The 17,354-nt window shown below is 38.6% G+C and overlaps 1 protein-coding gene across 29 annotated transcripts in view; it reads left to right on the top strand.

Moving 5' to 3' along the window:
* LOC121065896 (E3 SUMO-protein ligase RanBP2-like) overlaps nucleotides 1–17,354 on the top strand; it is a 100,966-nt gene that overhangs the window by 30,995 nt on the left and 52,617 nt on the right. For 19 of the 29 annotated variants that reach the window (XR_005817449.1, XR_005817548.1, XM_040549074.1 and 16 more), the window contains 8 exons: nucleotides 7,279–7,396; nucleotides 7,630–7,701; nucleotides 8,928–9,112; nucleotides 10,069–10,227; nucleotides 12,450–12,569; nucleotides 13,900–13,977; nucleotides 15,311–15,430; nucleotides 16,763–16,840. Coding sequence is in view for 27 of the 29 variants with exons in the window: in XM_040549074.1 (XP_040405008.1) it covers nucleotides 7,279–7,396; nucleotides 7,630–7,701; nucleotides 8,928–9,112; nucleotides 10,069–10,227; nucleotides 12,450–12,569; nucleotides 13,900–13,977; nucleotides 15,311–15,430; nucleotides 16,763–16,840 (930 nt within the window). In the remaining 2 variants the exon portion in view is untranslated. Of the gene's footprint in view, nucleotides 1–686; nucleotides 1,261–6,194; nucleotides 6,251–7,278; nucleotides 7,397–7,629; nucleotides 7,702–8,927; nucleotides 9,113–10,068; nucleotides 10,228–12,449; nucleotides 12,570–13,899; nucleotides 13,983–14,034; nucleotides 14,060–15,310; nucleotides 15,431–16,762; nucleotides 16,841–17,354 lie in introns of those variants that run through there. The other 10 variants (XM_040550627.1, XM_040550780.1, XM_040550702.1 and 7 more) reach the window with 5 other exon arrangements.

Genomic DNA, 17,354 nt, shown 5'->3' on the forward strand with positions numbered 1-17,354 from the left:
ATACCTTCCCTTCATTCCAAAAATTCTTCCGAATATTCAATATGAGGTATAATGGCTTAAAACAGGTAAAATAATCCAAATTCCTTACATGCTACAATAGTGCTTTTGCATAATGCTACATCCTTCAAGACAGGGCACAATCTTTTCCACATTCAGAAATTGATAGTAATGTACGAATGGCTTGTCATCAGAGTAAAAAAACTCTCCAGTCTTGATTGGGTATTAACTGAATCTGAAGTATGACCTTTACTGTTCTTTTCTTTAAACTTTCTGCACAGAATCAGGAAAGTACTGATCAGTGGTAACGTGACCTTTTTTGGGTGGTCAGTTTCGTGCCTGCAGGGACTGAGAATAGAGAGAATTGTGGTTGCCAGTTGTAAAGGCCGAGTGAAGCAGGAAGCAGACAGTGGAAATGACCAGCTTAGAGTAGTTGCCGTGTGGAACAGGAAGATAAAATGCTGTGTTCAGAATAAATGAGAAACATTCCAGTAATGCTGTGTTACCATGAGCAAAGCTGCTGAAGCTGGAAAGCCTTATATCCAAGTAAATATGGTACTTGTGATAACTAAGAATGAGGTTTTACCTGTGTTTTTCGAATGGAAACTCTTCTATTTTGGAAGAGAATGTAACTGTGCTATTGGTTGGTGTTTTGGGATTTGAATAAATGCTGTGCCTTTTTTTTTAAGGGAGGTGATATAACTAACCATGATGGAACAGGTGGACGGTCAATTTATGGAGATGCATTTGAAGATGAGAACTTTGAGGTGAAGCACACTGGTCCTGGATTGCTGTCAATGGCAAATAGGGGTCGGGATACAAATAACTCTCAGTTCTTCATAACTCTCAAAAAAGCAGAACACTTGGACTTTAAACATGTGGTGTTTGGTTTTGTGAAAGATGGAATGGATGTTGTGAAAAAGATCGAATCCTTTGGTTCTCCCAAAGGGTTAGTAAGTGGAAGAGTTGTCATTACAGACTGTGGGCAAATATAGAATTCTGGCTTTTGAGTATACAGATGTTCTAGCAGTATAAATCAGTATTTAGATGTTATTGATTAATTATTTCAACTTCTCTAAAAAGGATACTTCTGATGTATAAATGTAAAATTACAGCTTATGGTTGTTTTTTGTGTTCTAATTGATTTCTTTGCATGTTAAATAAGTTCAGACACTGGCATATTTTGGGTGTATTTGTGTTATCATGACATATTTGTATTGAATGTCAAATTTTAAAAATTAAATCTTAGTCTTGTTAAAATAACTGTATTGTCTTCACTATGGCTTGTTGAAAAGCAATTTGCATAATGTGTTGCATACTTATTTTGAACATGCTAATTGCATGCTAATTGATGTTGATAATCTATCTGTGCTAATTGATGGTCAGTAAACTGAAGGCCTTCGAAACTTTGTGAGCAGTGAGCTCATGAAGCTCACTGCAGCATGTTCATGAAGTATGCTCGTTCTGATGAGCAGTGAGCAAGCTGAGGCAGCTGGTCAGGTGCTGGTCAGGTGGATGCTATTTGTGCTGTCTGCAGGCTCTTTGGCACTTGAGTATTTTGAAAGGTAAAGAGCAGTTCTTATGCGCAGTCTTGGATGCAGGATTTAGTTCATACTCGCTTGGGAAATTACCTTCCAGACTCTCACTTTTTTTTTGTATCTGGTATGTTAAAGTGGCTGGTAACATTTAGTGACAGCTGTCTACTTGAGTGTTATCTGGAAAGCTGTGGTATAGAGGGGTGAATGTGCATGGGTAAGTTAAAAAAATAACTTCCACCTTACATCTCAGCGCCAGGACTATCAGTATTTTTTCAAAATAACCATTTGTATGTAAGTTAGAGATGATAACAGACATTACATATTTCTGTCGTGCTTTTTTTCTGAGGAAAGCGAGAGTAACCCTTCCCTCAGCCTCTCGAGGGAATGCTGCTTATATAAGCATTACACTGTAAGCCCCTAGCGCACAAACTTGACCCGTGTTTCCGTTATATTGAGCTGTAACCCAACAGTAAGCCGCTCCCGTGCTCTGCCGTGTTTCAGCTCCACAAAACGGGAGGAGGAGTCGGCGTTGTTCCCCTTAACCACTCTCCGCCCGCCGCGGCCCCTCAGCCCAGCGGCCCCGGCCCCAACGGGCGCCGCCAGCGCCGCCTCCTGCGCCTGCGCGCAGGGCCGCGGTGGGGGCGGGCGCAGCAATGGCGAGGCCCGGTGCGAGCCGCTCGGGGTGTTCAGGGCGGGCGCTGAGAGGGCCGGGGGAAAAGGCAGCGGGAAGCCGGTCCTCTGCCTGTCCCGAGGGGCTGCGGCCGCCGTGGAGCCGCGTGGTGGAAGGGACGGGTGGGATCCAGAACCTGGGGTCTCATCCTGGTCTGAACTTGTTTTTTCCCCAGCAATCTGCCGTCCCAGGTTGTAAGCATCCCCAAAATGCAGCCTGAGCGGCTTGGTGCTTCGTTTTTGCTTAAAACTCATAAAACTCATCTGCTGGTTGGGTGTAGTAACACTTGGGTGGTCTTAGAAGTTTTAAGTCATGTATGAAGCATATGCGTAACTCATTTCTTTCCTATCTCCTGCTCCTACAGCAATTGCTGCTGTTAAAACGTGCTGGCAGTGTTTGTGAGTTTTCCTGAAGCCTAGTGATCAGGCTTTTTCAAGGAGCAGGAAACTTTCATATCTAGCCAAGCAAAGAATCAAGCCCGTAGTTCGTAAGAGACTGCCACAGGGACCAGACTAACTCACAATGGCTATCATTTCCCTTGTAATGTTACATGTTAATGTAAAGCACCAGAGAATGCAAGGTCCATTGCACCAGTATGAATAAATGAAGTGGATTATGATTCTGCAGTTTCCATTAATACTGACACAAGCATTTATGGCTCTGCATGGTGGATTAGGAAATTGATCTGTCCATAGTCTAGCAACAAAGACCCCTCCCATGTTTGTGTTTCAAAAGCCTTTGACACTCTATAGGAAGACACTTTAATTTTGTCTTTTATCTGAGACAAGTTTTATAGTTCTCTTCTACTGGTGTTCCATGGGTCAAATGCTTGCAGTGTGCTCAGAGGATAGACAGACAGTAAGCATCCAAACTCGTGCTGCGAGGGAAGCTGTATCTTGTAAAAAAACACCCACAAGCAATCAGAGATTGAGAGAGACAGCAAGCTGGATTTGGGCTAGACACATAATTGGGTTGCGGGTTCAGATGTGTCCTGGGAATCATTAAATGAATTCAGATTTTTTTCTGAAAAGTCGAACCTCCTCAGTATCTTGCCATTTTAATGATTGCTGTCTAGGATCGGGAGCCCTCCCAAATGTGAGGTGAAGATTTCTGTTCTTTAGCAGCTAAAATCTGGATGTATCTGGCCTTACTTCCTCCAGAACAACTTGACCTGTTTCCTTTTAATAGAACTCAGGTAGCATTTGATGGTGCTGTTGATGCTGTGTTCTTCCTGAGAAACATTCTCCTTTAAGTTACAGAATTGTCCTTCTGGAACAAGAAGTAATTTTCAAAACTGATCTTTAGAAAGCTATTGCTGAGACTTTAAAGTGTAAGGCTTGCATGAGAGAAAATGCTAGATTGGTTTCTCCAAAGCTTTTTGTTACTTTGTTATAATGCAGTATTTAAGAAAATATTGTAGTTAATTGCTTTTAAAGGATAGCAGAGAGAGGCAGTGAAACACAACTAAGATGATGAAAACTGCTTCAAGTCTGATCTCTTCTAATGTACGCTTAACTGATTTTGCATATAATCTAACCCTTCTGTCATTCTTTTTTTTTCACTATGTGACAACAAGTTAAAAGGAAAAAGAGCTAGAAACATTGATATGAAAAGCCTAGGTGTGAGGATAGATGGAGCTGTTTACGTGATTATCTAATTCTATTTTTATGCCCTTATTTTGTGTCACCCTCATCACTGTATCTGATGGTATCTCAAATATTTTTACATGTAACGCTATCAGTATTGCCTTATCAGTCTGTGAGGAATACGTTTGCTTCTTTAGAAGTTGGACTCGATGATCCTTCTTGGTCCCTACCAACTCGGATATTCTATAATGTTTATATGAATGGTTGTCATTGACATGTATATGCTGCAGAAAAAAAAAAAACACTTCCATTTTCAATGGTACAATTTGTAATAAGAGTTCTGTAACAAGGCATTTTAGCTGCTAAATAAGCAAGTTGTGACATACGTTGTCACTGAAAATCCTGGTTATGCTAAACGTCTTTGTGCTTTCTTGTACGATAACCTTTCAGGACCAACGCAAAAGAAATATCAAGGTGAAGGCTCCAAAATATACGATGGTAATACCAAACAATGGCGCTTGGATGTCTTTTTCGGGATAAATGCGCACTAAAACTGTATTATTCCTAAGTTTATTTTAAGTACTTTTATTTTTTCATTTTGAATAAGTAGACACTCTTGAACGGGGGTTTGTGATATTTGGCAGCCAGCTTGGGAATATTAACTACTGCATGAAGAACACAAAGAATGCTTGAGGAAATGTCTCCTGGCCTTTCTGTGTTTAAGTCTCGCTTGAAGTAGTTGGTAGTAGTCCTTCTCATATTGCATACATTTGACTTTAAATTAAAGATATATATCTAAAATTTAGAATGTCTTTGGGTTTCTTGGGAAATGCGTGTTGCTACTGCATATGGACAGAAGGGAAAAACAATGTATTATTAGACTTCACTTACAGATAAATTAGTATATGAAGGCAAGCTGTGAAACTTCAGAAAGACAGATTTGGTCTGAAAACTAGATAATACTTCATTGGTTCGAGCTATTACAATTCTTTATTCATTTGTCAGATCATTTCAGCATTTTTTGATTCCTGTAATATACGTGACTACGTGACAAGCATTTCTAATAAGTAGTCCTTGATGATTTCTCAATGTCAGCTTCTCAAATGCAAAATATAATTATTGTTATTTTATATATTCTGCAGATGACATAGACAGCTTACTAGAAAAGACAGCTATGTCTTTACCCAAATGTTTTGATTATTCAAAGTCAGAATTTACTGGAGGTGGAAGAGGTCTAGGAATAGAAGACAAGACCATTAATTGTTCTGGAACTGATGCATTTCAAAATACAGGTATGTGTGTGGAAACAGGTAATAAATACTGAGTTTCAAATATTGTGCAAAGTACAACACACAATTTTGTAAGTTTCTATTAAATGTATTTCTGTTCAGTTTAGAAATACAATAATCAGTTAAAATATACTTTTAACATAGAGATTGAACCTTTCCTTTAATATGCTTTGTTCCTTTAGAATGTTTAGGAGGTCCAGACATACTCAATGCAATTACAACAAGTTTTAAAAATAAATATCAAACATTTATGCAATTGATTGCCAGATGATTCTATAATATAAATGAATAAGCTGGTTTGTTTTTTTTAAGTAGCTAGCTGCGTTAACAGGTATTATAAGTCTGTAAATCAGATGTCATTTGTCAGTTTAAGTATTGAAAACTGGCTGCAGGTGGAGAGAAGGGGTGAGCTGTTGTTCAGATAACTCAGGAAAGTCTAAACATCGTGAAGATGACCAGCTACCATTAATTCACTGCAAATGTTTGAAAGTGCTGCCACGACTGGAGCAGACTGTGAATCAGTGTAGCTGTGTCTCTTATGGAAAGTTTTAGCCTTAGAAGAATACTTGCTGAATTCCCTTGAAAGTGGGCATGGAAGTGGAGACAGACAGCCAACTAACCCTAATAATAATAATAATACAAGTGCAGAAGACAATTTGCTTGCTTTCATGCTAATGGTTATTTTGGAAGTGCCTCTAACTTTAGTGTTGCATAAGTGGGTATCTGGATAGATACTGTAACAAAGGAGGTCTGTTTTTTGAGGATGTGTGTTTCTATGTGCTAGAAAGAGGTGGTAGAAATTGGGCTACCAGAAATATAAGTAAATGTTGAAGGAAGTCAGTAGTAGTGGCAGTTGCAAGATCGAACTTCTCATCGTTGCATGGAAACTCTCTGATAGCAATAGAAAACCAGGTATTGCAAAATGACAATTCTTTAGCCACCCTGAGTGGAATTACCCTTCCACTCTTTCAATAATGATGCTATTTGAAAAGTTCTTGAAGTCGTACTTTATGTTGTCCCGTGTATCACGGTGTTATTTGATAACATAGTTGTCCAAAATTACCTCAGTAGTCAGCTGTCTTACCAGCTCTTTTCTATTAATTTTTATTCTTTGCAGGAGACATCACAGGCAAAACTGACTTGAAAACTGAAGGAGAATGTGTTACTGCTCGGGAAAAGAAAACAGCTCCTGAGGAGAAGGCTAAAGGAGAAACTCTGATGGTTCCTTCTCCATCTGTGTCTGGTGTTAGTGGTAATACTAAGGGTGATAATCCAGAAGACTCTCAGACAGAAGTTAAAATTGAAAACACTAAAGTATGAACTAAATCTCTATAAAACTTTTTGTCATTGAATTTGCAGAAGTATTTTCACACTCGTAAGACTTGATACTTTTCACTTTGTGAGGAATAAAACATGTATTAGGGGAAAAGTTATTTGACTCTTCTGACTGTGCCTCAAGTCTTTGACACTGGAACTGAGGTTCAGATCTGAAGTTTCTTGGGGAGAGAAAGGAGGTGCAGCTGTTTACCAAATATAAACAGCTTTGGCTAGTAATATCCCTCTGAACATGTATGCAAGAGTTAATTGATTTCAGAGAGATTTCAAAGAGAAATTGCATCTTTGTGGAAGCATACTGCTTCAGAGGTACTTGGGTCTCTTGTAAAGTTAGTGTCCAATGTGTGGTAAGCGTCAGGAAAGAAATTAAGAAAACTGTCAGAAAGCTTCCAATAACAATTTTTTTTCCCTAGCTGTTTACAACTTTTACTTTTTTTAATGCGAATTGAGGTGGCCATCTTTAATTTCATCTAGTGTGGGCTCCTGGTTTCTAGTTGTTTCCAGATTGAACCCACCTTAATTTCAGTAGAATTTGTTGCCACCTGTGTTGACTCTAGGAGGCATAGTTGCATAGATGCACAGCTTGTTTTTGTCCAGAGTTTCCTGAAAATATCCGTTGAATGGAGTAATGAGCAGTTCTGAAGCATTAGAAGGACTGTAGCGGAGTGGGAGTCAGGGAACTGAATATGGTGCCTATTTCTTGGCATCTTCAGTACTGCTGTTGCAGTTAAAGAGACTGATAGCACTGCGGGGGGGGAAAGTTCTTCATTATGACTGTCCTTACTGTCCTGACTTAAAGTGGTTTGAATATTAGGCTCCTTCTTGCTTATTTTTTTTATTGCTTTACTCCCTATTAGTCTCAGGAGAATGATGTTACCAGCTCTACTGATTTAGTCTCTACAACTAAAGAAGAACCAACTGAATCAGCTGATGAGGCGATAGCACACGTGCAGTCAGCTGAAGAGCCAGATTCCAGCACAGGCAATGTTCATGTATTGCAGGCTTGAGATGTCTTTTTTTCAATATAATTACTGTCATTCTGAGAAGTGATGTGCAAACTTTAAATATGTGGGAAGGGAAGAATATTGTAGAGACTTCGGCAGTTTATTCTTGTTGACTACATGACATTAGAAATGTTTTCCCTAAAGGACTAGAAAACCATTTGACTTTCCCATCCTGTTTGATAGAAAACCAAATCTTTTCACTTTGTTTAGGCAATACTTCAGACATCTCACTTGCGTATCAGGCTTCCAAAAACTCTGGATACCTGGCTTTCAACTCAGTCGGTAAGTTAAGCCTCTGAGACAGATATTGAACAGGACTTCTGCTTCATACAAAATACCTTTGTGCACCAAACTTCTGCATATTGTTTAGATATGTAAATTTGTGCATATTATGTTAATTAGTGTAATTTTTCTTGGGCCATAAACCATAGGACTGCCTCTTGTGGTGGTGTACCACCCCTTAGCCCTGATTACATCACTTCTTATCTGTTAACCTTTTTCCTTTTTCTTGATGCTGCTTCTGGTTGTCTGCCCTTCTTTTCTCTTCCCCAGTTGCCTGCCATCAACAACCTATCCTTAACTACTTTTTCCCCATTGCCCTGAGTTTTCACAGAATCACAGAAAGGTTGAGATTGAAAGGGACCTCAAGAGGTCATCTTGTCCAAACTGCTCAAGCATCCTAGACACAGTTGCCCAGGATCATGTCTGGATGTTTCTGGTTTTTTTTGTACCCAAATTTCTCTTTCTGCTATCATCACCGAAGTAATCTTTGCCTTATGTGGTACCAGCGTGCAGTTGGGCTTGCAACATTTAATTCCCTAGAAGATCCCAATACTTCCCTTCAGTTATCTGACAATTTTGGTTAACTGTTTGTGAAATCTAGGGGAATGGCTTTAAACTGTAAGAGGGTAGGTTTAGATTAGACATACAGAAGAAATTCTTGACTCAGAGGATGGTGAGGCACTGGCATAGGTTGCTCAGAGAAGCTGTGGATGCCCCATCCCTGGAAGTGTTTAAGGCCAGGCTGGGTGGGGCTTTGAGCAACCTGGTCTGGTGGGAGGTGTCCCTGCCCATGGCAGGGGAGTTGGAACTGGGTGGTGGTTAAGGTCCCTTTCAACCCAAACCATTTTGTGATTCTTTGTCTAGCAATCTCTCATGCCACGTCCAGTAGTTTAAGTCCCATTCAGTTAGCTTAAATCAATTGACTGGCCTAATTGGCTTAGGTCAGGGTCTAGTCAGCAGTTAATCACTTTCCTGAAGCCATAACAAAAAGGAAACTTTGGCTACGTCATGTTTCAGTCTCTGCATAGATTGAGTCAAAAAAAGTCATGGAACAAAACTTTGAGCATTTCTCCTTAATTCTTTAGGAGATTACTTTTTCATTTCAATATCTCTTGCTCTATACTGGTCACTGTAAATGCTTAAAATACATGTTCACTGTTTTGGATCAGCAGTCTTTATTTATTTAAGACGATACTTTTAATGTAAAGTGTGTTCTTTCTCTGTAGATAACACCTTACCATCCTGTTTGGCTGAAAGTGCACAAGAAAATGGTGAACAGAATATTACTGGTGGTTTGGTAGGGAAGACTGAGAGTGGAACTGAAGCTCAAGAATTCAATAGGCAAGGCCTAATACTACCTCACATCAGTCAGATTTATAACGAGTTGCATGTCACCTATCAGGAGCTCCAGGTAGGAACTGTAATGGCCTCAGGCATTTTGTAATGTTCAGTAATGTTACAAAGATTCTCACTTTTGACAGAGAATTCAGAAATTACTAGCTATATCACTGTCATCATCCACCTCTTCCCCTAAATTAGTTCACTGATTTGATGATGATGGTCTGACTTGGGCAGTGGTTAGATCAGATGAGATATTTGCTCTGCTTCAGGGAGTTTGAACGCAGTGCTATTACTCCAAGAGTTGTGTTTTGTGATGCAGTGTGGGCATGGAGAGAAACATCTGCAACCACTGCTTCTCCTGACAGCACCTGAAATATTCTCTTCACTCTGGGCTTGCCCTCTTGACCTTCTGTGAAGACCATCCCTTCTGCCTTTCCTTTTCTGCAGCTGATGACTCCCAATAGTTTATCTACCAGCAGGCTTGGGCCACTAACTGAAGAGTTCCCAAGCCTGCATTGGTTTTATTCTGTAACAGCTTCTGTGTTTCTGCTAGATTTCCTGCTGGGACTGTATTTTGTACCATACGAGATCAAAACAATTGTGTGTATCTTTTTTCTCATCGCTTTCCTGGGGGTGCTTCCCACTAACTGAAGAAACAGTATAGTAATCTAGTGTTTAGGGCACTGGACTATTTTTTGTCTTACAGATAATAGCGTTATCCAAAAGTTTTGGAAGCAAAATCCTACTTTTAATTGTCTAAGCTATTATTTGAACAGCCATGCAGAGTTGAATTTTGTATTTTGGAAGGCCAAGCAGTCCTGCCACAAATCAAAGTAGTTTGTGTTAGCGTGTGAGGAAGCTGAATGTAGATGGCCATTAGGATACTTTTAATTAGTCAGCTATTATGTAACACTACAATTAAAAACAAAACCTAAGCATATCTGCGGAGGAAAGAATTCTAGTTCACTATAAATCGATAATTTCATGTGTTTTGAAGCCGTTTCAACATTTTTTTCCTTGGTATAGAGAGAGCGTTCAGCACGGGAACAATATGCACTGGAACTTCAGAGACTAGAATGTTTTCTAGTTCAGCGAGAAACATTGCTTTACAGACGTGAAGCAGCTTTGGCTGAAATGAAACGTGCTGAGGAAGAAGTTCAGGCAAGATTTGGAATTATAAAAAAGGTACAATAAATTATTAAATGATTCTTATTGCTCCCCATACATTTTAACTTGCTTGTAGTTTTCTTAAGTCATCAGATGTTTGCTGGATATAATGCTTATTTCTTTAAAGTGTTAGAAACCCCAAAATGAAAGACTGAGAATAAAAAGTACCAAACTGTTGTTAGGGTGTTTGGTGTGGTATCCAGTTCAAAATGGTGCATTTAATTGTGGGATGTGTAGGTACATATTCCTGTTAAAATCTGGAAATTAAGATAATTTGTTTCTAAATCTACAAAAAATATGACTTTTATTAGAGAAAAAAACTGTGATGAATCTCTAGTTGTATGTAACTTGAATGATTATGTTTGCATCAGCTCTTTCTGAAGTAGATTTTCTTGGGAAGGCTTTAAGAAACATCGAGATTTTATGACATAATAACTTGCGAAGAGTATTTCTGGAAAAAAAAAAAACACTCAAAGTTCAACTGAATGTGGGGGCTGTGGCAAGAAATGAAATGGTATGATTTTGGTGTAAGGAGGTAATTATTGACACTATTCTTGCAGGGACTTGGTATTGAATGTAGCTCTTGTAAAAAGTTTTGGTTATTATCGTGAAGGTTGCCAAGAGAAGTGCTTAAATATATGTACTCTGCGTCTAAACCATAAGATCAGAAAACAAATTTCTTTGAGGTGTGCAGATAAACCTTTCCCACAAGCCATTGAGGGAGTGTGCAGATACAGGAAAAAAAGGGAGGAAGGTGTCAGGGGAGCAGGACCTCAACTTTCAATAGGGAAGGAATGTGTTAAGATAGATGGTTCAAATCCGGAAAAGTGATTTTAAAGATGTGTCTTTAAAAAAAACCACAAAAGTGGCTTTAAAAGTGTCACACAGGTTAGAGAAGTGTTGAAAATCCAGGAGCAATTAGTGGTTATCTGTAAAAACTTGTGGAGGTGGAGTGGAGTCAACTAGAAAAATCTGATGCCATTCTTTTCAAATGGGAAAGAGTTACACAGCCATCAACATAATGTTGGTTCTCAGCAAAATAAATAAATAAATAAATGTCCTGGCAAGCTATGAACAAACCATGCGAAGTGCCATGCCAAAAACACTGCAGTAAATAGCAACGAGCTTGTGTTAATCCTAAATTGTCAAATCAGTCTGATTTCCATTAGGACAAGGTAACAGGCATGGCTAGTAGAGGAGTAGTAGTTATATGTATGTCTAGACTTTGTTGTATTGTTTCTGGTACAGTTTTACATGGCGTTTTCATAATCATATTAGAAAAGTATGACAGCTGAAATAAGGTTGGTGGTAAGGTGTAGTGAGACAGTATTTCACAGTTGAAGGAATGTACATAGTAGATTCTGGAATAGTCTCTTTTGAGTCCAGTATTGGGTGTTTTCAATGAGAAGCGTGATGGTGAGAAAGAGCACACTTGTTAAACTTGAAGCGAATAGCAAGTGAGGGAGAATTTCAAGCATGCTGAAAAAGAAGGTTAGGATTAAAATTGATCTTGACCAATTGAAGAGGTAGTAGGTCTGAGAAAAGTGCAATGCTTCAGAGGCAAGAGTGTGCAGTATTGCATTTGAACAGAAATATCAGCTGTACACGTACAGGGTGATGAACAAACGCAGGGATATGTGAACATGCCAATCTTCGGCTACAGGAAAGGCTGCCACAAAAAGAAAGAAACTAATCTTTTTTTTTTCCACGTCTGTGATAGAAGTAGTAGCAGGGTAAGTATGAGGAAAAACTAGATTAAAAGAAAAGCAGTTAACCACTGGGTCAGAGAGGTCAGTAAGACTGGTGCTTCCAGTATTTGCAGGTCTTCAGAACAGACTAGACAAACATTTGGCAGGAATGAAATGATACAGTTGATTATGATATGGATGGTACCCGATTTGGTAATGGAATTGGATGGTTTAGACATCCTGGCACCACCTACAACAACCCAGTGGCCTGTGAAATTATTGCCAAATCCCTGAAGCACTGTGAAATTATTGTCAAAACCCTGAATATGCAAGCCTTATGGCTCCCCTTTTTCTTTATATTTCTTCTTAATACGTGGTGTGGATGTTGCTTTCTTCACTACTGGTTTTATGTGCAGATTGGACCATGCAGAATTACAAATTTGATCTTTGGAAGTTTGTCCTATTATTTTAACAGTAAAATGGAACTTAGTTGAGAATTATTTCTAAAATGCACTCTTGTTAATCATGCTTTAACGTTTGGTATTTCTATAGCAACATGAGACAGAAGTGAACCGAATGAGGGAAACCTTGAGACGAGTGACTGAGGAAAATAGTAAACTGAAGTCATCATTTAATAGTGTGATGGAAGAGGATGACTCCCTAAGAAAACAGGCAAGATGAATTATTTCCTGTTATTAGTAGCTTTGCAAGTTACAGTCAACAATTTTAAACGTTTGAACAAGTTGTTTGCAAAATTGCTGATTTTGTTTCTGTAAGACAAGAATTGTGTGAATGGTTGTAATTACTTTCTGCTTCATTTTCTAGCACGTGAAATTTAGTCTCTCAGATCTTTTCCAGTATTAAAGAAATTAGAGTTAGTCCTTTGACCCTGTAGCAACAGCTGATTTTAGGAAAGACTAACCATATCCTCTGAAGCAAACTGAGATTGGATAGAGATAAAGTATTTTATAATAGAAGCCACCCTGTGCTGAATTGCTCTGCTGATTCTATTAAATAAAAAGTAGTATGTGTATTTCTAATTCCATGATTACTCAGTATCTTCAGTTATTTTAAAAAGTGTTAATTAAGGAATATTTTCTCTGTTCTTGAAGACACGCTGAGACAGTGCTTCACAATAGTACAGAGTTTAAAGTTTTCTTCTCACTTGACTTAAATCTGACCTAAATGCTGACAAGCAAATTGCTGCGTAAACTCTTTGACCATTGCTCCTTCAGTGAATTGCGGTTCTGATGCTCTTGAGTATGATGAAAGTCATCTGCTCCCTAGTCTCAGTAAAATCTTTGTCTTTCTCTTTTGTGCAAACTGAAGTATTCATAGAGGACTTACGTGATGATCGGGATGTTTGTTGTATCCCTAGAGTACGTTACTTGTATTTAAATGGAGGTTGTAGTTTGCCTCGTATTCTTTTCTCACAGAGCATGGTCAGTAACAGTGTCATTCTTTAGAGAAGAAAACTTTCACCCTCTCTATTTCCAAGGCCATTAGACCATTCTTGAAACATGCACTGCATTTTTTGTGTCACTTCTTTATGAGAAGTAATCAAATACGTAGTGCGTATATACCTAAAGAGGTATTGTGCTTATTCTTCCCCTGTAAGCGGAAAGGTTGGGCCGCAAGTCAACAAAGAGCCACGACTGTTTTATTTATGCAGGCAGAGGTTGCCTGGAGAGGTTGAGGAGTCCCCGTCCTTGAAGATCTTCACAAGCTGCCTGGACGGGGTCCTGGGCAGGCTGCTCTGGGTGGCCCTGTTAAACAAGATGTTTGGACCAGATGGTCTCCAGAGGTCCCTTCCCACCTCGGCCATCCCGTGATTTGTTGAGGAAGTGGACAGTGATTTTGTTTCTATCACTGTCCATGCTGAGAAGAAAAAAAATTGAACTTTTAATCATTTAGCAATCACATCAAATGATTTCAATGTGACGGTTAAGTCAAAAGTGAGTTTTGAATCTACAGCTATTTGAACGTTTTTTGATTCTTTCAGTTAAGTGACGCGAACGAACAGAACAAGATGTTAGAAGATCGAGCAAGAAGCATGCAAGCTCAGTTAGACAATTTACAGGTAAGGTTTCTTCTTACAGGTACCTTCTTCCTTTATAGTTATGCAAAACTTATAAAGCATTGTGTAATGTAGTTTGGAGAAACTGAGAATCTTCATTCAAATTTTTTCTCGCAAAACCTTTCACTTGTAATTCTGCTGTCCCTGACTGTTTTGAAAGTTTATGGTCAGTTTCAAGCCACCTTGCTCCTGCTCCATCCCAAGCTGAGCAAGCTTTTCCTAGGCTTGGTTAACTCTAAAGGTTTGGCCTTTTCAATGGAAGTAGTTGAGCACTCCGCTTGGAGCCTATCTGTAGCATTTTTCTTTGTCGATGAGATCGTTTCTATATTTACCACTGAAGTCCTTTTTGCAGCATGATAACAGTCTGAGAGCGAGGCTTAAGAAAATGTAGTGGATGGTTGAATTCTTAGCGCAAAAGACAGCACTTCTGAACAAAGCGCTATTTTCACGTAGAAGATTCTCACAGTTTCTGAGAAAAGGAACGTTGTTTTCTGAAAACATTTGTTTTATACTCGGCTTGAAAGCCTCAGTGTTGTGTTTTTTTCAGAATGTGCTGGCATATATTTAATTATATTACAAATTTCCAGTGAGGGGGGGAAAAAAGACACATTCCTTGGTTTCTTTTTCAAGACGCACAGGTTTTTGACTGTTACAAGTAATTGTCATTTCAGTTTTCCTTTGTTGCTGTTTTTTGTCTGTTTTTGCTTATAATTTAACGGTATGTACTGGTATTAAGTTATATTATTAAATTATATTATAAAATATTATATTAAAAGATAACTATGTTGAGTTTCACAAGGGTTTTTTTTTCCAATTCAATGAAATGTAACAAGTATTGGATACATTCCTGGACATTGCAGGACAGGTGTTTAAGTACAGGTGAACTAAAGCGTCTTAACTATCAGCAGTGAATGGTTAGAATATTTGAAAGATTCAAGAACGAGAGAATTGGGCATATTTGTGGTTAAAATGGATGCTAAGATAAAAAGCTAAGTGTAAACAAAAGCTTTGACATTTGTTTTCATTCACAGTTCTGTCCCACATGTGACTTAACTGAGGAATGTACAATTGAGAAGATCTAGGTATTTTCTGGAAAAAAATAAGATCCATAGGCTGTACACCATGGCTCCCATTTTCTTTATATTTCTTCTTAATACGTGGTGTGGATGTTGCTTTCTTCACTACTGGTTTTATGTGCAGATTGGACCATGCAGAATTACAAATTTGATCTTTGGAAGTTTGTCCTATTATTTTAACAGTAAAATGGAACTTAGTTGAGAATTATTTCTAAAATGCACTCTTGTTAATCATGCTTTAACATTTGGTATTTCTATAGCAACATGAGGCAGAAATGAACCAAATGAGAGAAACCTTGAGACAAGTGACTGAGGAAAATAGTAAACTGAAGTTATCATTTAACAGTGTGATGGAAGAGGATGACTCCCTAAGAAAACAGGCAAGATGAATTATTTCCTGTTATTAGTAGCTTTGCAAGTTACAGTCAACAATTTTAAACGTTTGAACAAATTGTTTGCAAAATTGCTGATTTTGTTTCTGTAAGACAAGAATTGTGTGAATGGTTGTAATTACTTTCTGCTTCATTTTCTAGCACGTGAAATTTAGTCTCTCAGATCTTTTCCAGTATTAAAGAAATTAGAGTTAGTCCTCTGACCCTGTAGCAACAGCTGATTTTAGGAAAGACTAACCATATCCTCTGAAGCAAACTGAGATTGGATAGAGATAAAGTATTTTATAATAGAAGCCACCCTGTGCTGAATTGCTCTGCTGATTCTATTAAATAAAAAGTAGTATGTGTATTTCTAATTCCATGATTACTCAGTATCTTCAGTTATTTTAAAAAGTGTTAATTAAGGAATATTTTCTCTGTTCTTGAAGACACGCTGAGACAGTGCTTCACAATAATACAGAGTTAAAGTTTTCTTCTCACTTGACTTAAATCTGACCTAAATGCTGACAAGCAAATTGCTGCGTAAACTCTTTTGACCATTGCTCCTTCAGTGAATTGCGGTTCTGATGCTCTTGAGTATGATGAAAGTCATCTGCTTCCTAGTCTCAGTAAAATCTTTGTCTTTCTCTTTTGTGCAAACTGAAGTATTCATAGAGGACTTACATGATGATCGGGATGTTTGTTGTATCCCTAGAGTACATTACTTGTATTTAAATGGAGGTTGTAGTTTGCCTCGTATTCTTTTCTCACAGAGCATGGTCAGTAACAGTGTCATTCTTTAGAGAAGAAAACTTTCACCCTCTCTATTTCCAAGGCCATTAGACCATTCTTGAAACATGCACTGCATTTTTTGTGTCACTTCTTTATGAGAAGTAATCAAATACGTAGTGCGTATATACCTAAAGAGGTATTGTGCTTATTCTTCCCCTGTAAGCGGAAAGGTTGGGCCGCAAGTCAACAAAGAGCCACGACTGTTTTATTTATGCAGGCAGAGGTTGCCTGGAGAGGTTGAGGAGTCCCCGTCCTTGAAGATCTTCACAAGCTGCCTGGACGGGGTCCTGGGCAGGCTGCTCTGGGTGGCCCTGTTTAAACAAGATGTTTGGACCAGATGGTCTCCAGAGGTCCCTTCCCACCTCGGCCATCCCGTGATTTGTTGAGGAAGTGGACAGTGATTTTGTTTCTATCACTGTCCATGCTGAGAAGAAAAAAAATTGAACTTTTAATCATTTAGCAATCACATCAAATGATTTCAATGTGACGGTTAAGTCAAAAAGTGAGTTTTGAATCTACAGCTATTTGAACGTTTTTTGATTCTTTCAGTTAAGTGACGCGAACGAACAGAACAAGATGTTAGAAGATCAAGCAAGAAGCATGCAAGCTCAGTTAGACAATTTACAGGTAAGGTTTCTTCTTACAGGTACCTTCTTCCTTTATAGTTATGCAAAACTTATAAAGCATTGTGTAATGTAGTTTGGAGAAACTGAGAATCTTCATTCAAATTTTTTCTCGCAAAACCTTTCACTTGTAATTCTGCTGTCCCTGACTGTTTTGAAAGTTTATGGTCAGTTTCAAGCCACCTTGCTCCTGCTCCATCCCAAGCTGAGCAAGCTTTTCCTAGGCTTGGTTAACTCTAAAGGTTTGGCCTTTTCAATGGAAGTAGTTGAGCACTCCGCTTGGAGCCTATCTGTAGCATTTTTCTTTGTCGATGAGATCGTTTCTATATTTACCACTGAAGTCCTTTTTGCAGCATGATAACAGTCTGAGAGCGAGGCTTAAGAAAATGTAGTGGATGGTTGAATTCTTAGCGCAAAAGACAGCACTTCTGAACAAAGCTCTATTTTCACGTAGAAGATTCTCACAGTTTCTGAGAAAAGGAACGTTGTTTTCTGAAAACATTTGTTTTATACTCGGC

Source organism: Cygnus olor, chromosome 1 (genome assembly GCF_009769625.2).
Source record: "Cygnus olor isolate bCygOlo1 chromosome 1, bCygOlo1.pri.v2, whole genome shotgun sequence".
Classification (NCBI taxonomy): Eukaryota; Metazoa; Chordata; class Aves; order Anseriformes; family Anatidae; genus Cygnus; species Cygnus olor.